This window comes from Ixodes scapularis, unplaced genomic scaffold (assembly GCF_016920785.2).
Source record: "Ixodes scapularis isolate PalLabHiFi unplaced genomic scaffold, ASM1692078v2 PGA_scaffold2__306_contigs__length_199485367, whole genome shotgun sequence".
NCBI classification, from domain to species: domain Eukaryota; kingdom Metazoa; phylum Arthropoda; class Arachnida; order Ixodida; family Ixodidae; genus Ixodes; species Ixodes scapularis.
In genome coordinates, this window is record NW_024609857.1 from 44,128,463 (window position 1) to 44,148,562 (window position 20,100).

Here is a 20,100-nt window from a genome sequence, read left to right on the forward strand (position 1 = left end):
CTTGAAAATAGTTGATAAGTACTCGTGTGTCGCTACGATATCATGTTACTTGCCTTTGTTTAGAACATGCGAGCTTTGGTGTAGCTTCTACGCTGTTCTTTTGCGTGTTCCTACTTCTTGAACGGTCTTCAAATTCGTGACTTTTGGCGTAAAGCTGGTGGACTGTGTTCCGCCACTGCTTTGGTGCTTCCGTTGTAATGATTTCAGTTTTGCCAAACCGTGCAGCACTAACAACAAAGAAGTTGTTCCTGGAGACTCAAATAAACACTAATTGATTCATTGATTGATTATTAATATTAGTAGTAGTAGTACTAGCAGTAGTAGTAGTATTTAGATTATTATTACAATTACACATATTATTTTTCCTTTTGAATGAGCACAACAATATCGACGTCCTTTAGCTGGCTTTGCGCTTTCTTCATTTCTTGCTGAGGTGTGGACTCGTAATGGCGTCACCTCGGCGCATGCTTTTTTCTTCTTTTTTAAAAGTAACGACAATTAAACAAATGACGTCATTCAGTTCGGTCTTCGGCTACGCGGCGCAAAAGTAACGACAACTCAACGCATGACAAAGCACATTCCGCAGGAACAAAATGTCGTCATTCAGTTCACTGCTCTGCTGTGAGCAGCCATTCGCTTCCTAAAATCAGCACCGTCAAGCAGTCGGCGCTTCAAAATATGCCGCTACTTGTATGAGCGTCTTACCTAGGAACTTTTTTTCACCTTTAGTAAAAGCTACTAGAACAACTCAGTTGGGAAACTGCCATAGAGCCTGCTCCGAAAAAGTGGCACACATCCGTACTCGAGAACATAGCTCATGGCGATCACAACGCCGCCACTTCTTCCGCAGCGGCCATTCCCGGAACTGCAGGGTTGCTTGTATTAGTCCGGGATTATCACATTCTATAGCGTCCGCTGTGACTGCTCTAATTTGGCTTTAATCCGTCATTTTGGGCGTCCAAACAGGTACGGTGGAAGGGGTTTCAGGGGTGCCGACTTCCGTCTCCTAAGCGGACGCGGCACCAATTACGAACGAAATTAGGACGCGACCAGGTCGAGATGCACTACCAGAAATGACCGGCGAGACAAATTGTATAAAAACAATATTATTTCTGCCGCAAAACCTTGTAAACTATAGATTGTAGAAAACATCTCGCGCATGTTATTTTCTACCAATATCCAAAAAAAAGCTGCTACAAAAGGATTTTTTTTTTCGTTTGTTTTTAAGCAACAACATGCTTTCTAAATGCTGAAGGAAACGACAGCAAAGAAAAAAAGATTGAGCCGCCAACTTTGCACCTCAAGCCTGGGAGTTTCGGTACTCTGAGAGCATTCGGTGACTCTAGCAGTAGCCATATAAGGCAACTGTCATGTTTCAACTCATCGCTAAGGGGTGCCGCTGTTATCGTATTTAGCTCAGTCTCGGTGGACGTCAGCGGCCCAGGTTTCAACGGCGAGTTTCTCAGTTAAGTGTTCTAGTAACGCTGAATTAAGTCCAGACGTAGCCGACACTACGAGATGGTGGAACAAATCAGAGAGCGTCGAAAAAACACCATCGCGGTGTTCGTCATGTTTCTGGGTGTCATCTATCATCGTTGAATCAATCATAAACGAAAACGACCTAGCGACTTACGCATCTGACGCTGCTCGATTGGTCCCATTACCCCGTAGCTTGGTGCACTCGAAGTGCTCGCTGCTTTATTAATGTATCTGCAGTTCCGGAAAATCTGTGTAGGAACGAAATCTCCACGTATGATTGTAACTGGTAATTCGTGCTCATGTTTCGTAGGTAAATAAAATATTTTTGCTACTTACCGAGTGCTGTGAAGGAAAGGTGCTGGACCCACGAGAAGGTATCCGAGGGATGACAACGCCAGTCCCACAAGCGAGTAAAAGGCTTCCAACTGAAAGGGAATTATTAAGCCTAAAGTACGAGGCGCTCGATTACAGTTCATATGCCAACGCTGAAAACTATAAACTTGGCTGTATTCGGATAAAAAATATCATCGATTTATTAAACACCGAGTCTAGCTCAATCAGTCGGGAGCAAGGATAGATACCAGATAGCGATTTAGCTTTCGGATTTTAATATGCTTATTATCGTGCTATTTCAAGTAAAACCTTTGAAATGATATAGTAGAAACCAGAACAGGTAACAGTCGTTCTGGGAGATAATAAAAGTCAAGAAATACATCAGCATGATATTTTCAAACTGCCATGTCCTTGTTTGTCATCATTTATGTTCGCGTAATTGTTTGCCTTTTTATCTGATACTGTTACCCACGAAGAAATGCTTGCACGAAACGCCGTTTTTGTAATCGTAACAGGTACACCCACTGTTTAAGTTAAGTTAGCTCCCAATCTTAAAGGGATACTACAACGAAATTTCGGCGGTTATTTTATGGTATTTATGTGTTCAAAGAAGCAGTATCACATTAAACACACCAATATCTTGTTAAAAAAAGTCACGAAAAGAAATTTTAAAACGAATTAAACGATTAGCAAAGAGCACCTGGTGGACGTCGCTAACGCCTCGTTTGTAATGCCCGTCAAGGAACCTTGACAGCTAGTGACGGTGAGTGTCTCGCCTCCGGCCACGACGAAAGAAGAGGAGAAGGAGGAACTCCCCTCTTCTCTAGAATCCCTTTTGTGTATCCCAGAAGTCGCTATTGTCCCCCTACAAGATTATAGAAGATTATCCCGTCAGTCTAAATTCGTACAAAAGCAGCCGCTTCGGTGGCTGGAACGACTAGGCTATCCTCTCGACGTCAGCTTCGCGGTAGCTTTGCTCGTCCCGAGACGACCTACGTCACGATTGCGTCGGATGTCACGTGCTCTAAGTTGGGCCTTCTCCGAGCGCTTGCTAGAGTGGGACGTTTATAACAAGAAATACAGCCACCAGGCTCAAAATACAAACGTGCGATTGTCATTTATGGATATTGTGGATTATATTCAACCTATATCTGAACACGACGGATATATTTTAAATTTGACGGAAGTATGCCTTTAAGATCCACCCAGTAATTAAAAGCTTACTGAAATATTTCAGTTCGACAGTTTACGGTGTCGGCTCTAATGTGATGTCCGTCGAGCCTGATAATTATATGGCGAAGGCGGCACCTAAGTAACTCTCACCCCCTTGTTTTTATATTTTCAAATTTAAAGCATTTACCCTTTAATTTCATTTATCTCACAGTTCGAGTGACTTCGCGATGCGTAGGGTGGCATAAACAGAGGGCACGGGCTGTAATAGAGCCAAACACCTCTTCAGGTTCACTAACGAGGTCGAAATCTTACCTGAGTTTTATTTTGTCGGGGGACCTTTTCTTGGTAAAGTGCAATATCTGTACTCGCGCGGTTGACATTTTCAACGGCAGTCTCTGGAGAGATCGACCGACTGGTCCGAGAGCTGTGCTCGTTTCGCCATCTACCCACACGCGCATGAAGCTCTAGGTTGAAAACGGACGACGCCGTCGCCTACTCGCTGCGCTTATTAAAAGATGGCGCAGCAAGCACGACTGGCTTGGACTGGCTGTGGGCTGGCGTAAAGGCTGGCGCTGGCGTAGAGTAATTGACTGCATGTGATCCGCTTGCGGTGCAGAGTACCTTCATCAAGGAGATTAGAAGGGTAGGAGGGGGCATGACGTCAGCCGCGTAGCCCCCACTAGAGCACTATATAGCTCCTTCGGAGCAGAGTAGCTCCATCTAGAACGCCGCCTCTCGGCGACTAGCGGCGAACGGCCGGGGGTTCCAACTCCGGCAACAAATGCATGGGGAATGTGAGAAAATCGCTCCTTCATGATTATTTTGAAGATGTACGGAACGACAATAGTTTTTGACATAATAAAGGAATAGTTCGCGCTTCATGTTATATCACGCTACAATACGTTTGGCTTTTTCTTTTCGTTGCAGCCGCTATGCAGATCATCCACGGGGAGTTTTTGTTGCGGTCGTGGCACATTGAACCAGCTCAACTTGACTCGAGGTTGGGGTATGTTTTATTGACTATTGGAGATGCACGGAGCACACCACGCTCCACTTCGATGGGGTCCAGCCACCGGCGCGACCAACGGCCGAAGCCCATCGTTTCCGCAGTTCGGCGACCGTCGGAAATCTGAGAAAATTCTTGATCGATTTCTGTTATCGTAAAACTATGCGTGCGTAATACGCCAAGGGCTTACCGGTGAAAGGTAACTCCCGCTGGAGAAAAGCGAGTCCCACTGCGGCAGCCGACCACGCTGCAAGCGCCCATCCCGTAGACGGAGGAAATTAACGTAAACCATTTCGTCGTTTACCCTGAGACTGGTTTTTTTTTTTGAAGAGCAGAAGTAACAGAAAAAACAGACAGGTCTCAAACTCAGCTATACGTTTATTTCAACAACTTCCTCTTATATAGTTCGTCCCGGCGACACCAGGCTTTCGTTTTCACGGTTGCGATTGCGGCGATTGCCCTGATCGTCCCGTGTACCAGCAGCTGTGTGTCGCCTGCTCGTGATCCGCCTTAGCCGCATGCTTGCTTGCTTGCTTCACGTCTAGCCTTCGATCTGATAAAAACTACCAGACGGAGAGCGCGCGCAAGCCTCCCAGAAATCCCTCTACAATCACCTATCTATCTCGCACGTGCCATGTCACGCGGACCAATTGCCAGAGAGATCTATAGTCACGTTGGCCGCAACATTGTTTAAACGTTTTATGACTAGGCTTCACACATATTGCAACGTGCCCCCTCCTAGTATTTATAACCTCCTTGATGGCAATGGTGCTCCCAAGGCGGCCATGATGGATCCTAGGCCGCACCGCGAGAAGCGACCGTTGCTTCTTCAGGAGATTGGGAGGCGCGAATGGCATGGCTTTGAAGCGGCGCGCTGGCGCCGTCCGGCAGAGAGAATATACACACACTCATGTTTATAAACAAACCGGAGCGCCCCTAGCGGACGCCACAGACGCCCCTTTTTCGCGTTGGAATTGTTGATTCTACGGCTTCCTGGCAATGTCTGTCTACTTGAGCGGCCTCAGCGAAATTAACGAGGCTCGTTCCACCGCAAAACTTGGCGTGAATAATGAAACATGCGGCGATTCATTCCGCATGGACGCCGCAGAATGAACGCTAAAGCCTGATTCACATGGTGAGGTTCTGCTCGCTATTTTCCGTCATGACGTCGCTCGGGCTGCAAAAGCCTGAACCGTAGCTGAGATGTCGACGTCGATTCTGAAAATCGCAAGCAGAATCGGACCGAGTGAATCAGGCATAACGACTGTCGGTGATGGTCACTGATAACAATTATCAACATCTCCTTACATCTACTGTTTACACCGAGACTACTTAGCCGAAGCAACCTTCAAACTTAAACGGCTTTTGAGGTCTGCACTTCTTATCGCAATTACGGGGTCAACATTTGGTCTACGGGCCGCTGTCGTTTGAACGAGCAGACGACAAGCAGAAACGTTTGAGAGAACAGACGACAGCTCGAACGATGAGGCGGCTGTCTGAACGTGATGACGCACTGAACGTAGGTCGCAGGTGGTCTGTGCAACTTGACAGTTTTCCCGCGTTCATGTTGGCACAAAACAAATAAATCTGACGACCACAAGTATCTGTGAATTCAATCCAAAGTGCTTTCCGCCCAAGCACTCGTGGTCCGACGGCGTCTGTTTTTCCTTTTTAACAGCCCCTATTCAGGTTCTCGGACGAACCGAGCAGGCAGAGAACGCATGAAAACTGACCTTCAAACATTTCCCGACTCTTTTGGTAAAGCCCCAGTGGCGGCGTTTTGACGAGAAGGCAGGTTTTTGTCCTGTTTCTTCCGAAGTAACACAGGAATGCACATGCCCCATGGCGCCTTCCGCCCACAGTCCCAGACCGGAAGTGCGCCCGACGCGCCACCATCGCGCCGTGACGTAACAGAGATGAGTTCGTGTATAGTGCGGCGACACGCCGCGCGTACGGCGTCGTCTCGCCATTTGTCTCCGATTTTTCTCTATGCCTTCGGCAGAAGACACTAGCCAATGAAAACATCGTCCCTTTGAAAGCCGTAGCTGCGCGTTGACGTCTTGTCCGAAGTGCCCGGATGTGCCGGTCGTGTATCACTCCGCGAGCACAGTAGCATAGCCTCCTTTATCTCAGCTGGGATATAGCTGGGATGCCTGGTCAGAGACGACGGAGTCGCCGTTTGCGTTTGCCTTGCTTCTCCGCGAGGCGGCGCCACCAGCCCCGGATCGCCGGATGGCGGGGGAGGGCCGCGGGCGAGAAGAGGCGATGCGCTCAGCGTGAATTTCTTCTCTCTATTCTCCGCGTTTTCGCGCCGTGACTTCTGGAACTGTTTTGGTTGCGCAAAGTACCAGGTATTTCGTTTCACGAGATTCGTAGTGACATTCAGCTGAGAGAAACGTGGTTGAAAGTCGTCGCCAGAAAGGACTGGGTTCCGAATACGACGTCGCGTTATTGGGTGATTTGTAGTAGGCATTTCCTCACCACGGACTACAAGGAAGGATTGAAGACACGGAAACTCAAGAGGGGTGCAACTCTTGGCGTCTTCGAAGAGTATCCAGAGTACATGCAGCCAAGTGCGAAACAAACCTCGAAGCGGCGCCGCTGTGAGGAAACGGGAAGCTGCCGTTCTTCGCCCTTCCCTGGCTGCCTCGTCTACTTCCAAGCAACACACTTCAAAGAGCCTTCTTCAAGGAGGTAACGACAGCTTCGAAATGTGTACAAAAAGAGATGACTCCCGTGATGAAGTCCAACGATCTGCCGCGGAAGTACCGACAAAAGATGAAGGTACCCAGGTGGATGTGCGCAGAGCCGTGTCAGTCGTGGAACGCCAGAAGTGGCGACGAAGAGAGCGAGACTTGAAGACAGAGGTCGACCGGCTAAAACAGACTGTCGAGAAATACAAAGAAGAACTCAAAAACCTGAAAGAAAACTGCTTCCTTAGTGCCTTTGGAAAGGTAATAGAATCAGCAAACGAGAAGCACCTGGGCGCTAGCTTTCTTCTAGACCAGGTGGTGAACTTTTCGTAGGATCAGGCCAACTTGGTCAGAGATTACCGTCCACCACTCCATTTTGCTAAAGAGCCTGTCAGCACGAGCCTACGAGCACATACGGAGTGAAGGCATTCTTAAGCTACCAGCTGATCAACGAGGGGTACTCCACCGATTTTTTGAGCTACCTCAACTAACTATATTTTCTGACTCCCCGGCCTTTAGCCTTTCCGGTATGATATTTAGCATCGCGAAATTCATAATAGGTATTGTGAAATCGGCAAATGAAAATGGTGCAAAAACCAATATTCAAATATTCGCGCACTTTTCAGTGCCGTGACGCCAGTGGCAGGCAGGCTTGCCAGTCGAGCAAGTAGTCTAAAAATAGAATATACCAATCGTTTGTTCCGTGCTGGAGCGCGGATACGGGAGCGCGCCTCCAAAGCACTCATTTGACACCAAGAAACTGCTTCAAATCCGTTGGGAACAACTTCTGTAGTCCAAAAAGTTAACCCCTGCCTTTCACTGACGTCACTTTGTTGTTGTTGTCAGTAGAGACTTTCAGTTTGAAAAACATGGTGAAGACCAAAACTGTACATTCAATAACTTTGCGAAAAAACAATATTTTGACCTAATATTTGGGACACTATTTTAGCAATGTTTGTCGGTTAGTTTAGCAAAATTTCAAGCAAATCGGAGACAATAAAAAGAACGGTGGAGTACCCCTTTAAGGGTGACTTCCGGCGAAGTTGGGTTTACGTCGCTAGTGCAAGAGAGACTGAAGACGGAGGTGGCCAACCAGAAGACGGAGGAGGCCAAAATGTGCTCCCTAGTTGTTGACGAAAGGACGAAATGAGAATACAGCAACATCTCCAGTAAAACAAGCAGAGAGACTCTTTCGTGGGAGAGGACGACATGGGAAAGGAGCTTCAAGCTATGAACAACGATGAACCAGTACTGGCCAACTCGCTCCTGTGCTTCGTTCTGATTTGATTTTCAGTGCGCATTCGAATACTTGTGGGGTACTTCTTCACCAAGAACTGCACTGGCCAGCAGCTATCCGTGCTGATAAAATACGTCATGAAGGAAGTTGAACTGGCTGGCTTTCTCGTGGTCCGTATTGTAACAGACAACCACAAAATCAATGTGCTTGTAATGCAGCTTCTCTGCAGTGGACAACTGACATATTGAAACCAGCACCCCGAGGATCCCTCACGAAAATTGCTCCTCGCGTTTGATCAATGCCACCGTATCAAGAATGTCACATCGCAGTTTCTGGCCCGAGATCTCGGTAATGGCGGTGAGATGTCTTCCTCCCATCTGAAGAACCTCTACCGAATGCAGCAGGGTAGCCTCGTCTAGCCTGTGAGATTTCTCACAAGAAAGCATGTTTTTCCATTCAGCATATAAAACATGAACGTCTCTAGGGCTATGCAAAGTCTCTCGCCACCGGTCACCGCGGCCCTCAAGCTCCTTCAAAAGCTAACAGGTCACATATGTGACCTCAGCTTTGCAGCTGTGGGTCCTGCAGTTGAGTTTATGGACACGATGGACCGGTGGTTCTTGTTCATGAATGTGAGCAACTGTGTGCAACACATCCATCGAAAATTGCCAGACAGCAGGCAGTACGAGTCTGTTGATGATGCGCGCCTGACCTGGCTTATGACATCCTTCCTTCAGTACCTTGAAGACATGAAGCGTCAGTGCACACCGAAGCCGTTTTTGAGCAGGGAGACATATCACGGACTGGTGACGACTACCACATCAAACGCGGAATGCGTTAAGTACCTTCTAGGAGTAGCAAACTTCAAGTTCGTGCTGACAAAGAAGTTTTCTTCTGATCCCATCGAGTCTTTCTTTGGCTGGCTAAGATCTGCAGGCAGCAACGACCCGACGGATGCACGTGATGTTCTTTCTGGTTTGGAGAAAGTCTTGAAGTCCGGACTCGTTTCTGCTTCCAAGAACAGCAATGTAGTGGATTCTACAAGCCACGAATCTGAGGCCCTGAGTGACGCCGCTAAGCCGAGAGAAGGGCAACCAAGCCGGTTCCCGGTGGAGGCGAAAGACCTCCTTGAAGATCACCTAAGACACCAAGCAAGCTTCCTTCCCACGGCGGACGTGGCTGCAGTTGCCATGGTAGGTGGCTATCTGGCTCGTGTCATCCAAGAAAAGATTGAATGCAGCAGCTGCATTTCACTCGTGGTGAAACCAACTTCCTTTGCCCCAAGTGACAGCCACATTCGGCACCAAGACAGAGGAAGGCTCCTATACCCCTCAAGTAAGCTGGTAGATCTGCTGTATGCTTTAAAGAATTACATTGAAGTGGTCGTGAGCAAGAAGAGGGTTTTGACAAAACCTCTAAAGGAAGCTGTCGAAAATGCTGTTCCCGTGCTGGTGAACTGTGATGTTCTGAAGTGCGCTTCTACCGGACACCACCTGCATCTTCAGCAGCTTGTCTGCACCAAGTTCATAAGACCCTTTCTCACCAGTTCTGCTTTGTCTGTGACGGACAAGAATGACCTGGCTAAGGCTTTCTTCTCGATACCACTGTCTCGAAAATCTCTATCGCTGTGAAGGAACCTGTAGTTGGCGTTTTGTTGCACCTTTCCTGACAATAAATTCAGGTAAATTCTAGCATAATTGCGTTTTCCCTTTGGATTACATTAACACCGAAAGTTTTTCCAAGTTTTTTTGTTTGAAACTGTGAAACATACATTTCATGTAATAAGCCACGCAGGCTCCGTCGCGCGAAAGTGAAAAGTAGAAAAATATAATTATTAAATTTACATTACATCCGACCAGCGGATACTGGTCGGAAGGATGCTCTGGCTAAATCCCCAAAACGCCTGACGATCTATGCTCTGGCTAAATCCCCAAAACGCCTGAGGATCTCGTGCTTCGTTATTAAGCGGAAAAAAAGTATACAGCATCGATTGTGAGCGCGGTGCGTCTGCTCTGGAATAAAATTAAAAGCGGTGATTAGCTAAAATGATCAACCTTGGGGCCAGAATAGGCATATAATAACGCCAACTGAGCATGTGATAATGCTACTGCACTTTGGCATAAATCTGGCACATTTTTTTAACCCATTGTGTGTCGCTCATCCTGACCTGGCAGCGTACGGCGCTACGCGTTACTGCCCGCGCGTCGTCTGCTCCACCCGGGTGTGCAGGCGCCGCGTAGCGGCGCGCCTTCGAAGTAGCCCCGACGCAGCCAAACACCGGTGCGCCGAGCCGTCGACCAGGCATCACAGAGAGAGTAGGCTACGACAGTAGACGCGAGCAACGCGATCGCCCTCCGTGTCGTCTGCTTCGCGGACCTGTGGAAACATGTTTTAAAACATTGGTCGCGTTATAAAACAACGCGATTATACTGTACCGAGTGGCTACATATGATGTTCGGTGGTGAAGAAACCTTCCAGTTGTTTCGAATTTAGTGTAGGCTGTATCTTTCGCAAACGCAAAGCGAGAAGCATGCTCCTCCCAAAACTCGGTGCCTACAAGCTAGCTTTCCCTCGTGAGGGTTGGATCCAGTTCGGCGCATGTGAGACCGCTTCTCCGCCAATACGTAGTTGGCGTCGCAAGGAAAAGGAACGCAAAACTCTGACTCTGCAAGCAGAGCCTACTCAGTTAGTTACTCTAGGCTAGCGTAAAGTCCCCGCTGTGCTCCGCTCTCTTGCTAGAAGCTGCACCGTTACGCAGCTAGGGCTTCAAAGAATGCCGCTACTTGAAAGCACGAAGAGCTCCTCTTATAAAAAAAAGAAAAAAGAAAAAAGAAAAAGAAAGCTTTAAACTGGCGGGTAGAGGCAGGGGTGGATCCAGACCTCCATTTAAGGGGGGGCGGTTCCTCGGTGTAAAACGGCGGGGGTGAGGGGGGGGGGAGTGTTTATATTTTTTGTGGAGTTATCGTTTTTACTAAACTCTGATAACATAATATAGATCTTGAGAGCTTTTGTATCGGTTTACCTGTCAGGGATGAACTTTTTGAATTAAAACCGTTCGGGTGACCACGCTAGAGGTAAGTATCAAGAAACTTGTGGTGGCACTATCCTTTCTGAACACCATAACGCAAGGGATTTTGTAGTTTATAGAAAACGGGATTACTCCATTCGCGTAGCAGCGCGCTAGAAATGGAACAAGAAGTTTAAGTACTGGGGATAAATGTTTGGTACTATAGCGGCTGTGACAATTGCAAACAGTGTAACTTGATGGCTCAGATATCCCCGGCGGGGCTACAACTTTCGGGCTTCTTTTGCTTGAATATTTATATAGTCTCGTTACACCCGCAGAGCATGTACGGAGAGCCAACCTTTTCCAACTGTACGGAGGAAGCTCATGCAGCTAATGGCATTCCGAAAAACTTTTAATCTAAAACTTGGCTGTTCTTTGAGATTAAGCTTGGCATAGTAGTTAGAGCTTTATATTCGGTGCCAAAATGCAGAACGTGGTTTTAAAACATTCTTTTCATTGTCGCCGGTTGCTTCAATGGAGCGAGTACGTTGCAAACAAGCGACAAAGATGGCCCGGCAGCTTCGACGCTGCTCGCGGCGTCAAAACACTGTTGACGCAGTGAGCGAAACGAACGCTGCCAGGCAAGTTCGTCGGTTCTTCGCCGTATATTTGGAATGTCCAGAGCGCAGCACATGCGGCATTGCCAACCCAAACTCGTGTTTTCACGTGTTCTGGATGCAACTCGAGAGAACGAAAGCGAATAATTGTTGAATATTTTTGAAAGCATGTTGCAGTTCGGCAACTATAACTTTTAAACTTAGACAAGACCTTAAACCAGCAATGGATCCTTCTAAATTATATTCAATTGCACTTTGTCTGGATATTTTCTGTATGAAAGGAACTCTTCCCTATTGAAAATTCCATCAAGGTACGTAATTTGGGACACTGACTGCCAGTCAGCAGCCTTGGTGGAACGTGATGGACCATCAGACGTCATCTGATGGTCCATCAGATGACGTCTGACTGCCACTGCCAGGGGAATTTCATCAACAAGGGCAGCATTTATATAAGAGTAAAGCTGTACGCACTCATAAATATCGCCAAATGCCTCGATAAAACAAAATGTTCAAGAAAAAAAGAAGAAAAAAAGCAGGACAAGCGCGGATTCGAACCCGCGACCACTTGCGTACAAATCGCACACCTTAACCGCTATGCTATGGAACCGTTTTCGAAACTCGATTTCACTAATCCTTTTATACGAGATGCTTCGGCTGCAAATGCAGTTAAGCCGTCAGCATGTCATGCAAAGCACTCGTACATCACTCGCCGTACTTCAGTTCTACTCACCTGCCATGTAGAGTACTTTCGCGTCGTAGAACGATCCTTTTGTTCGCGCGTCACCGGCCCAGTAGACCTGGTACACCTTGTCGTCTTCAACTACACCGCTAAAGTCCCTTACATCGTCGGAACTCACAACAGGCTGGGTCTTGCCGGGTAGAAATTCTACTAAAACATAAGTCATTGTAGAACCCTGGCAGGATCGACAGGTTGGAGCAAGCGGGCAAACAAAACGAGTCGAGAGCGATCGTTCATGAAAGCTCGGCGAAGCGGCGAAGCGTCTATGGGCGAAGCGAAGTGTCGTTTTCGGCGCTTCGGCGGGCTTCTGATCAAGGTTGTCGGTCGGTTGCGTGTCAAATATCTAACGTCAGCGCTTTTATGGGCTCACGTCCCGAAATCGTTTTCTCGTGCATAGATTACTTTTCGTATTCATAGATTTGACGAAATAGTGGTGTCCGAACGAACTTTACGTCCTTTGACCGTACGTCTGTCTGCACGTCAAAGCTTTTTGACGTACAGTAAGAGACAATCGATGTACAGTCAGAATCGCCACCAAGACATCCTGATGGAATTTCGCGGCGGCCGACTGCTACCAGGAAACCATCAGAAAGCCGACAAGCAGAGTCTGACTGTAGTTTGACTGTCGGTCAGAGTAACTTGTTGGCCAATCAGACATGCTTGACGTACAGTCAGGCACAGTCAGCGGTCCACTAGAAAACATTGACTGCCAAACAGGGTTACATTGATGGATTTTTCCTTCGGGTTACTTGTTTCTGGGTAGTTAGCTTATTCGACAGGGTCGAGCGGACAGGTGCAGAGATATGATGGGGCATAGCGGTTGTCCGGTCGGCGAATCTCAACTGGGCTAAAGGCCGATCACGACTGCAGCATGGATGTTTGGGAGCCAGTGTTCACGCAATCGGACACAGGCACTGTCTATTTAATTTTGAAAGGGCTCGTTTTCCCCAAGTCCCTAGGTAGGGAATTCGAAGCCGCAGTTGCAAACCAGCAAGCCCCGCCTCTGTTCCGTTCGACACACACATATTCGCTCCTGCAAAGCCGCGCGAAAGCTCTGCCGTCAATCCACAGAAGTCGCGTTTAGCTCGAAAATTAAAGACGGCGCCAAGGGGAGACAAGGGGTAGCGGGCGCCTTTCCTAAACTATGTCCCGCCACCCTAAGTTGAAACGGTACTGTATACAAATAAATGCCTACGGCGTCGGCTTGAGGACCCCGTGTAAGCAGCCTCCAGCCTTTAGAGTGCTCGTACCGTTTATCTTTCTTTTATTAGCTTCCCGCCACGAGAAGTCGTACCGCAGGCAGTATGAAGCCCATTAGAGGAAAGGTCTCCCCCTTCTGGCGCTCGTCGGCTTCTTTCTGTATTCTGCGCTGCGGCGCTGATCCTCAGTGAGGGATGGAGGCGAGGACGAAAGCGGGCTTATGTTTAAGCCAAGGTCTTGGGGAAGTTCGGAGCGTCTTCAGGAGAAGCTCAGACCCAGACTACACTGTACCCAGAGCATTTGCTTCCTCTCTCAGTTGAGAAGAAAAGCAATTGGTCACCTGGTAGTACAAGCTGCATTCCTCCCCCCCCCCCCCCACATGGAACGTCTCTTCCTGGTACGTCCCCTCCGCACTTCCCTTGGCAATGAGCACACAGTGCCAATAAGATACCTTTAGTGAGCCCGTGGGCGACAGCCTCTCAAAGCAAGCCAAAAAAAGACATGCCAAAAGATAAGCCCAGAACCACGAAGAAACCATCAAACGAAAAGTGATGAAAAGGCGGCCGCTAGAGAGGAAGAATAATCCGCTGTGTATCGACCTTTTCTCTGTATTCTCGTCTCCAGCCACCTAATAGGCGTATCCGGTATGGGCGACGAAAAAATAATCCAACGTTTCTATCTGAAAATAGTAAAAAAATAAAGGGGAGTCAAAATGACAAAGTGTGGCGGTTACGCTTATATCCTAAATGCCTTCTATTGGCGTGGCAAAGGCAAAACAATGTTTTCGCCCATACTGGAAGTGACGTCAATTCAAGATGGAGGCACACTTGCAGAAAAGGTCTATAGGATAGTACCGTTGAGGAAGACTGCTTGGCGTCTGCGTTTGGGAGCTTTCAGGGCAAAAATTTTTCGCAGACAACCTCTAAAGAGAGAGAGGGAGACAGAGAGAGAGAGAGAGAAAGGGGACTAGATATGTTGAAGGTATTGTCCCCCCGTGCCCGACGTGGTGGTCTTGTTTGGAAGTGTGCCTGCAGTCGAGGACCCTGATATTTGGTGCGCCTCCCCACTGTCTCTCCACTTCGAAATTCCTGGCGCCGTCCCTGTCGGGAAGACGTACCGTGACCTTGACGGAGATAAACCCCACTTTGGAAGCGTCCAGCAGGCGCGTCCACCCACCGCTGTTTTAATCCTTCGTCCCTCGCGTCGATTGCTTACGTTTTTTCTTCGAGCTGACGAAGAACCCCCGGGAGGAGGGGGGGGGCGATCGCCCCCCCCGCCCCCCCCCCCCCCCCTTGGATCCGCCACTGGGTAGAGGGTTCAGGGGGATGACAATTAAAGGCATGGAGCCTGTTTGCAATTTAAAGGCGGACATTCCATGCGAAGATCGGTTGCCCATTCGTAAGCGTGATTCACCACGTGGCCAAAGAGATAGAGGTTGGAGAGGGAGAGGAAAGCCTGGAGACGTTAGCAAATCTTTCGCCTTCTCATTGCAGCTTGATATTGGAAACGTAGCCCATACTCCACATGACCGCAATCGAGCACTTTGAAACAGTCAAATATAATCACACCACTATCGAACAACTCAAATCTGTCTCAAAGTTCGTTTGTTGTTGTATGCATAAGCGAATTTACGCTTCGAAATGTCGTAAGGTAAGCCTCACTCGGTGAACACCGCTGATGAAAATTCGAGCATTGGACGGTTACCTTAGGCGCCACTTTTTGTGGATATTTTCACAGCTAGCCTTTCCTTTTAAAGCGACACTAACACCCCCAAAATGTTTTCTTCATTTTTTGCCAGCCGATTTATTATGGTGCCGGAAGTCTACCAAATTAATATTTTGCTAAAGTCACCTATAATTCTGAAAAAAAAAAAAAAAACAAAAAAAAAAAAAAACGCAACTGCTTAAAATCAAAATTGAAACCTGAGCACGGACCCGTGGCCACACCCGACCGTGCGCTTTTTTTTTTTTTTTTTTTTTTTTTTTTTTTTTTGCGCGCAGCAGGCGACGGTGTGTTGCGGCCGGGAACCGTTTGCCATGCGATTACTTTGCAGTTATGTTTGTTCCGCTCGCTATTCCCAGAATGTGTCGTTTCATACAATGAAGAGTTAGAAATGAGTAGTGAGTGCCCGCGGAGAATTACCGTGATCGGCTTCGAAAATAGGGAGTTTTCGTAGACCGCGTTGCCCCCTCCGCTAAGCGTTCCGCAACGAAGAAGTTGCTACTGCGCCTGCGCGCCGATAGCCTTGACTGTGGAGTTCCCGCTATCGTAGCGGATTGCGGAGGGCCTTGCGGGACGGCGAAAACGATCTACGAAAACTCCCTAATAATAACCCAAGATGTTGCGTAAAGAGCTGCCTTACATATCCTGCATCCGAATGTGGCATTGTGCGGTAGAGTCTTCACAAGTTTCCTGAAGATCAACGAGATCGGGACCAATGACTGGCTGCAATTCCTGTAGAATATTTACGGGCACCTCGGAAAGCAGACGCTGGCCGATTTATATACTCCATGCATTTTGTGAAAAGTGACTACACTGAGTTCGCAGGTCTCAAAGAAAAAAAAAATCCCATACTATTTAGTTGAGCGACGTTTTGTCCACAACCCTTGTCTTTTTCAGTGACACTTGTAAAAAAAAAAAAAAGATTTTGAAAATCTCGAAATGTTTAACAAACAAAAAAACAAAACAAAGAACGGTATGCTTACACGCGGGATTGAACCTGAGTCTCCTGCTTCTGCTGCTTGTAAAGTGGACATATCTCCACTGAGCTACTGATGGAACTCTTCGCAGTAATGCGGCCGGTCTACTGTAGGTTGGAAAGCTTGTTGCCGATTTACCACCAGGAAAAGCGCTCCCGGATCGAACTCGGGCAGCACCACGCATCGGACACATCGCACCTAGTAAAGAAATCGTACGCGTGCATATTCAAATCGAAGTTCGCTCTTCGTGCTTGACGTTTCCGCGAGCGATATCTTCAGCTACGAGAAGGGGGCGACGAGTCAGCGGCACCTTCGTGGAGATCGCTTGGTGGTCAGGCGTGTTGCACGCAGTGAATGCCAATTCTTTTAATCAGTTCAAAATTTCTCTTTCGAAAGAAGACAGAATTCGCCGGCACCGCGCGCGACAGTTCTGAAGCAGGGGTCCCACGCCCGTCGTCCGCGAGTCCCACGATACGCGAAGCGACGCCATGTTGAAAGTTACCCAGTGAACTCACAGAATGCTTCCGATTCTCTGTGCAACTTTTTTTTTTCAATCAAGGTATTTGCAGCTTTTTAGAAAACACAAAAAAAATGTGTTTCACATTTTTTTTTTTATTATTGAGTGTGTGCTTTCAATGACTTACAACTTTGATTAAATTTGGTGGTTGTGGCTAAACCTTAGAAAACAGCCCTTGACTCTCCGAAAAAAGTGAGCGCGACTCAAACCGGCCAGTTCTCGATCGACGGTTTTCAAGCGGAAAGAAACTGAATTTCGAGCCGCAAATTCTCTTCTGGGTAGTTGGGCTCTCATATGTCATGTACAACTAAAAACCTCGGCCAGCATAAATACATGTCACATATGAAATGAATCTCGGGGATGCAACTCTGACGGCATATAGTCCATCTCTCAACTCAGCTTACGTGGAATGAGCAGCTTGCGCCTGCAACTACTCCACCGGCTGCGTAGCTGGCAAATTGCACCGTGTACACAATGCCTGTCTCCGTACTGGAAAGGTTGAACTGCAAAAAAAAAAAAAAATATATATATATATATATATTTTGTATTCAAATGGCGTTTGCATTTTGTCTCCGACTGGTTTGTCTCCTGCGTCTTTATTTTGCGTTTTCACTCGATGAAATCGCACTGAACAATGCTGCGCGGCGGCACAGCTGCGTCTGCGCTCGTTCCGCTTTTTGATCTCTCCTGCAGCCGGCGCTGTAGACAAAAAAAAAAAAAAAAAACTCCAGTATTCACGGGCTTGAGCACAGGGAGTCCAGATTTCACAGAAAGAGCGGCTCAAACCATGGAGAGATTTTTCGCAATTTAATGGCGGACACCTCCCGCAGACGTGCGTTGTCGCGTGCCGAGAAGAATAGCGGAAGGAGAGGACGAGTAAGGCCGAGATGCATGACGTCTTCAAACACTTTATCAGAAAATACATTCCATTACGTGAAAATCCAATGGCCTCAGCACCGAGAGGTTTTGCGCCTCTGGAATTGCTGGACGCGCAGCATCGGGGTTTTTGCATTTTGAAAGAGGAGCGGTGTCTGCCGCCATCTATCGCCATGGAGTGAACCCGTCTGGGCAGCGAAAACGCTCTCTCGGCGAGTCCGCGTTATCTCGGTGTATCGGCGACAGCCTTCTAATTCGGCAAGGCGCGAAAGCGGGACAGCTTGGACAGTGCGATGCGCATGCGTTCTCGTGAGACTCGGTGTTCCCGCTCCGCTGGGAAAGGGTTTGGCGCTCTAGGCGCTCTGTCTAATGCAAATGTGCGAAGTAGAATGTACCTTCCCTCCAAAGTATTTGACGCCTTCGACGCTTTCGCTTCCTCCTGGCACCTCCTATCGCAAACCATACTCAGAAAACACGGGTCCCCGACACGGAAGTTGGAAACACTCTCAAATCTAGGTGCACTATCGGCACGTCCGCCATTATAGCGACCCCTACGTGCGCTCGCGTCTTCTTTGGAGGTGCTGCTTCCGTAACCTTCCGCCATGATCGTGGCAATTCGTAACACACTTGCGCGCGGCTTGAATTACTTATTTTGTGTGCGTTTCAGGGATACTTTAACGTACAGGTGGTAAAAACGTTAAACACGCCAGCCGGAGACATTTTTCAGGCGCTTTTACTTCAGTAGACAATTTCGGGCTAACATCATGTCACAAACCTACCTCTCTAAGACTTGGTTCCAGCGTTGGCTCATTGAAACCGAACATGATCCAGCTTAACGTGAGGGTAATTAGTGCCGCCAAGTATTCGGGATCCCATAATAAACGAGCATACTTCATGTCTGGCTCCCTTTTAGCTGCGTCCACGGAAGCACATTCTGTAGAAATATAATACCGACAAGGGATTAAATACCGGTTTCACTGCCAAATATTTTTGTATTACGTGAATCTTACCACCAGCGTTATTCAGGTTCCGTCCGATTCTGATGATGATTGGGAACATTAAGAATGTAATCACGCCCAGCACAAAGAAAGGAAGAGGAAAATCCCACACCTAGATAGAAGCGAGAAAAAAAATACAGGGTTTTAAATGCAGGCGGAAAAGAAATCCATGTACTTAATAATAGTTAGTCGATGCAAAAAACTCTGTTACAACAAGTAACAAGTTTATATTGAAGTCTATCACAAGTATCTCGTGTTTAGACCAGCACGATGAAAGGAAAAAAAAACAAAAAACCTAATCATCGAGACATTTCATCAGTTGAACCAATCGTGAAAATGATGGGTATCATAAAACCTGGCGTACTGTCTCGAGCGCGAAAGGCCAACACCCTTTCTCACTAAAACGCCCGAGTACGGTACGAACCCCTATTATAATTGGTTAAAATGAAAACAAAAAAAATAGTTGTGAGCATTTTAAGTGCACCTGGGGCACTGTACATGCCAGCGATTCTGACTAAATTATGTATTATCACTAACAAATAAACAAAAACAAAAAAGAAGGCGGGACGCGTTTTTTTTTTTAAAGCTTTACAAAGCAGATACAGACAACAAAGTTAGGGAAGATTATAAATTGAAACTTCCTTCCCTTCTACTACCTGTTCCTTGTAAACAGAAAAAGAAACACAAAATATATTGTAACCGCGTGTGCAGCACTAAATAAATAAATAAAAAAATATGCTTGAAAAAAAAAATAACATGATGTGGAAAATAGTTTTTTTTTTTTTTTTTTTTTTTCAATTTGTCAACTTCTGAGCCCGGTACCTAAGACACTTTTTTAAGCGAAGAGCGGACGGTATCGATATTGGTACGCTCACGTCAATCAGAGCTCCTCCGATCGCCGCTCCCACCATGGTTCCGGATCCCCACAGGAACTCTAGGAAGGCCTAAAAAAAGAGCGCCTGCATAAATATATTTCCTAAACCACTTTAACTAGTTGGTTAAAACAGCGGCGAAGCTGACGCCTGCATGCGCTCGTCTTGTGCGCCGGCATCTTTGCCAGGACAGCGACAGCTCGTAGACTTGCCGTATGGCTCTTGTGAGTTATGCTTGCGGCGCATATTATGCGAAACACACCAGAAGAGGGCGCTTTTCAACCACCAGTTTGAGTTCTTCTACACACACACGAATGTGTCACGCCAAATATGACTGGGAAGTAAAATACTTACTATGATATAGCCGGGGCTCTTCCGGAATCGAGTCGTGACGACGGCAAACATACTGACGAGATATAGCGTGTTCGTGAGTCCGCCCAAAGTGACAAGCGTGATTGCTAAACCGAGCAGTACGTTGCCATCAGGGGCCCAAAACAAACAACTGTAATAAAAGGAAAAGAAAAACGCTTTGAGCTATAGGTTATCGGTTCCGCACTTGCAGGCTAGCTACTGAAGTTATGGCGTCATAACTTATTTTTTGGCAGTGCCTGCTTACTTATTTTAGAATTATATTAGCTCATGGAAGGAAGTGCA

At 47.3% G+C, this 20,100-nt stretch overlaps 1 protein-coding gene across 4 annotated transcripts in view; it reads right to left on the bottom strand.

The window, feature by feature from the left end:
* LOC115311315 (MFS-type transporter SLC18B1) overlaps window positions 1-20,100 on the bottom strand; it is a 228,527-nt gene that overhangs the window by 177,920 nt on the left and 30,507 nt on the right. For 3 of the 4 annotated variants that reach the window (XM_042291835.1, XM_042291836.1, XM_042291834.1), the window contains 6 exons: window positions 19,801-19,948; window positions 19,450-19,518; window positions 18,587-18,686; window positions 18,356-18,510; window positions 17,105-17,203; window positions 1,816-1,904 (listed from right to left, as the gene is read on the bottom strand). In XM_042291835.1, coding sequence (XP_042147769.1) covers window positions 1,816-1,904; window positions 17,105-17,203; window positions 18,356-18,510; window positions 18,587-18,686; window positions 19,450-19,518; window positions 19,801-19,948 — 660 coding nt within the window. Of the gene's footprint in view, window positions 1-1,815; window positions 1,905-16,189; window positions 16,382-17,104; window positions 17,204-18,355; window positions 18,511-18,586; window positions 18,687-19,449; window positions 19,519-19,800; window positions 19,949-20,100 lie in introns of those variants that run through there. The other variant, XM_040504104.2, reaches the window with a different exon arrangement.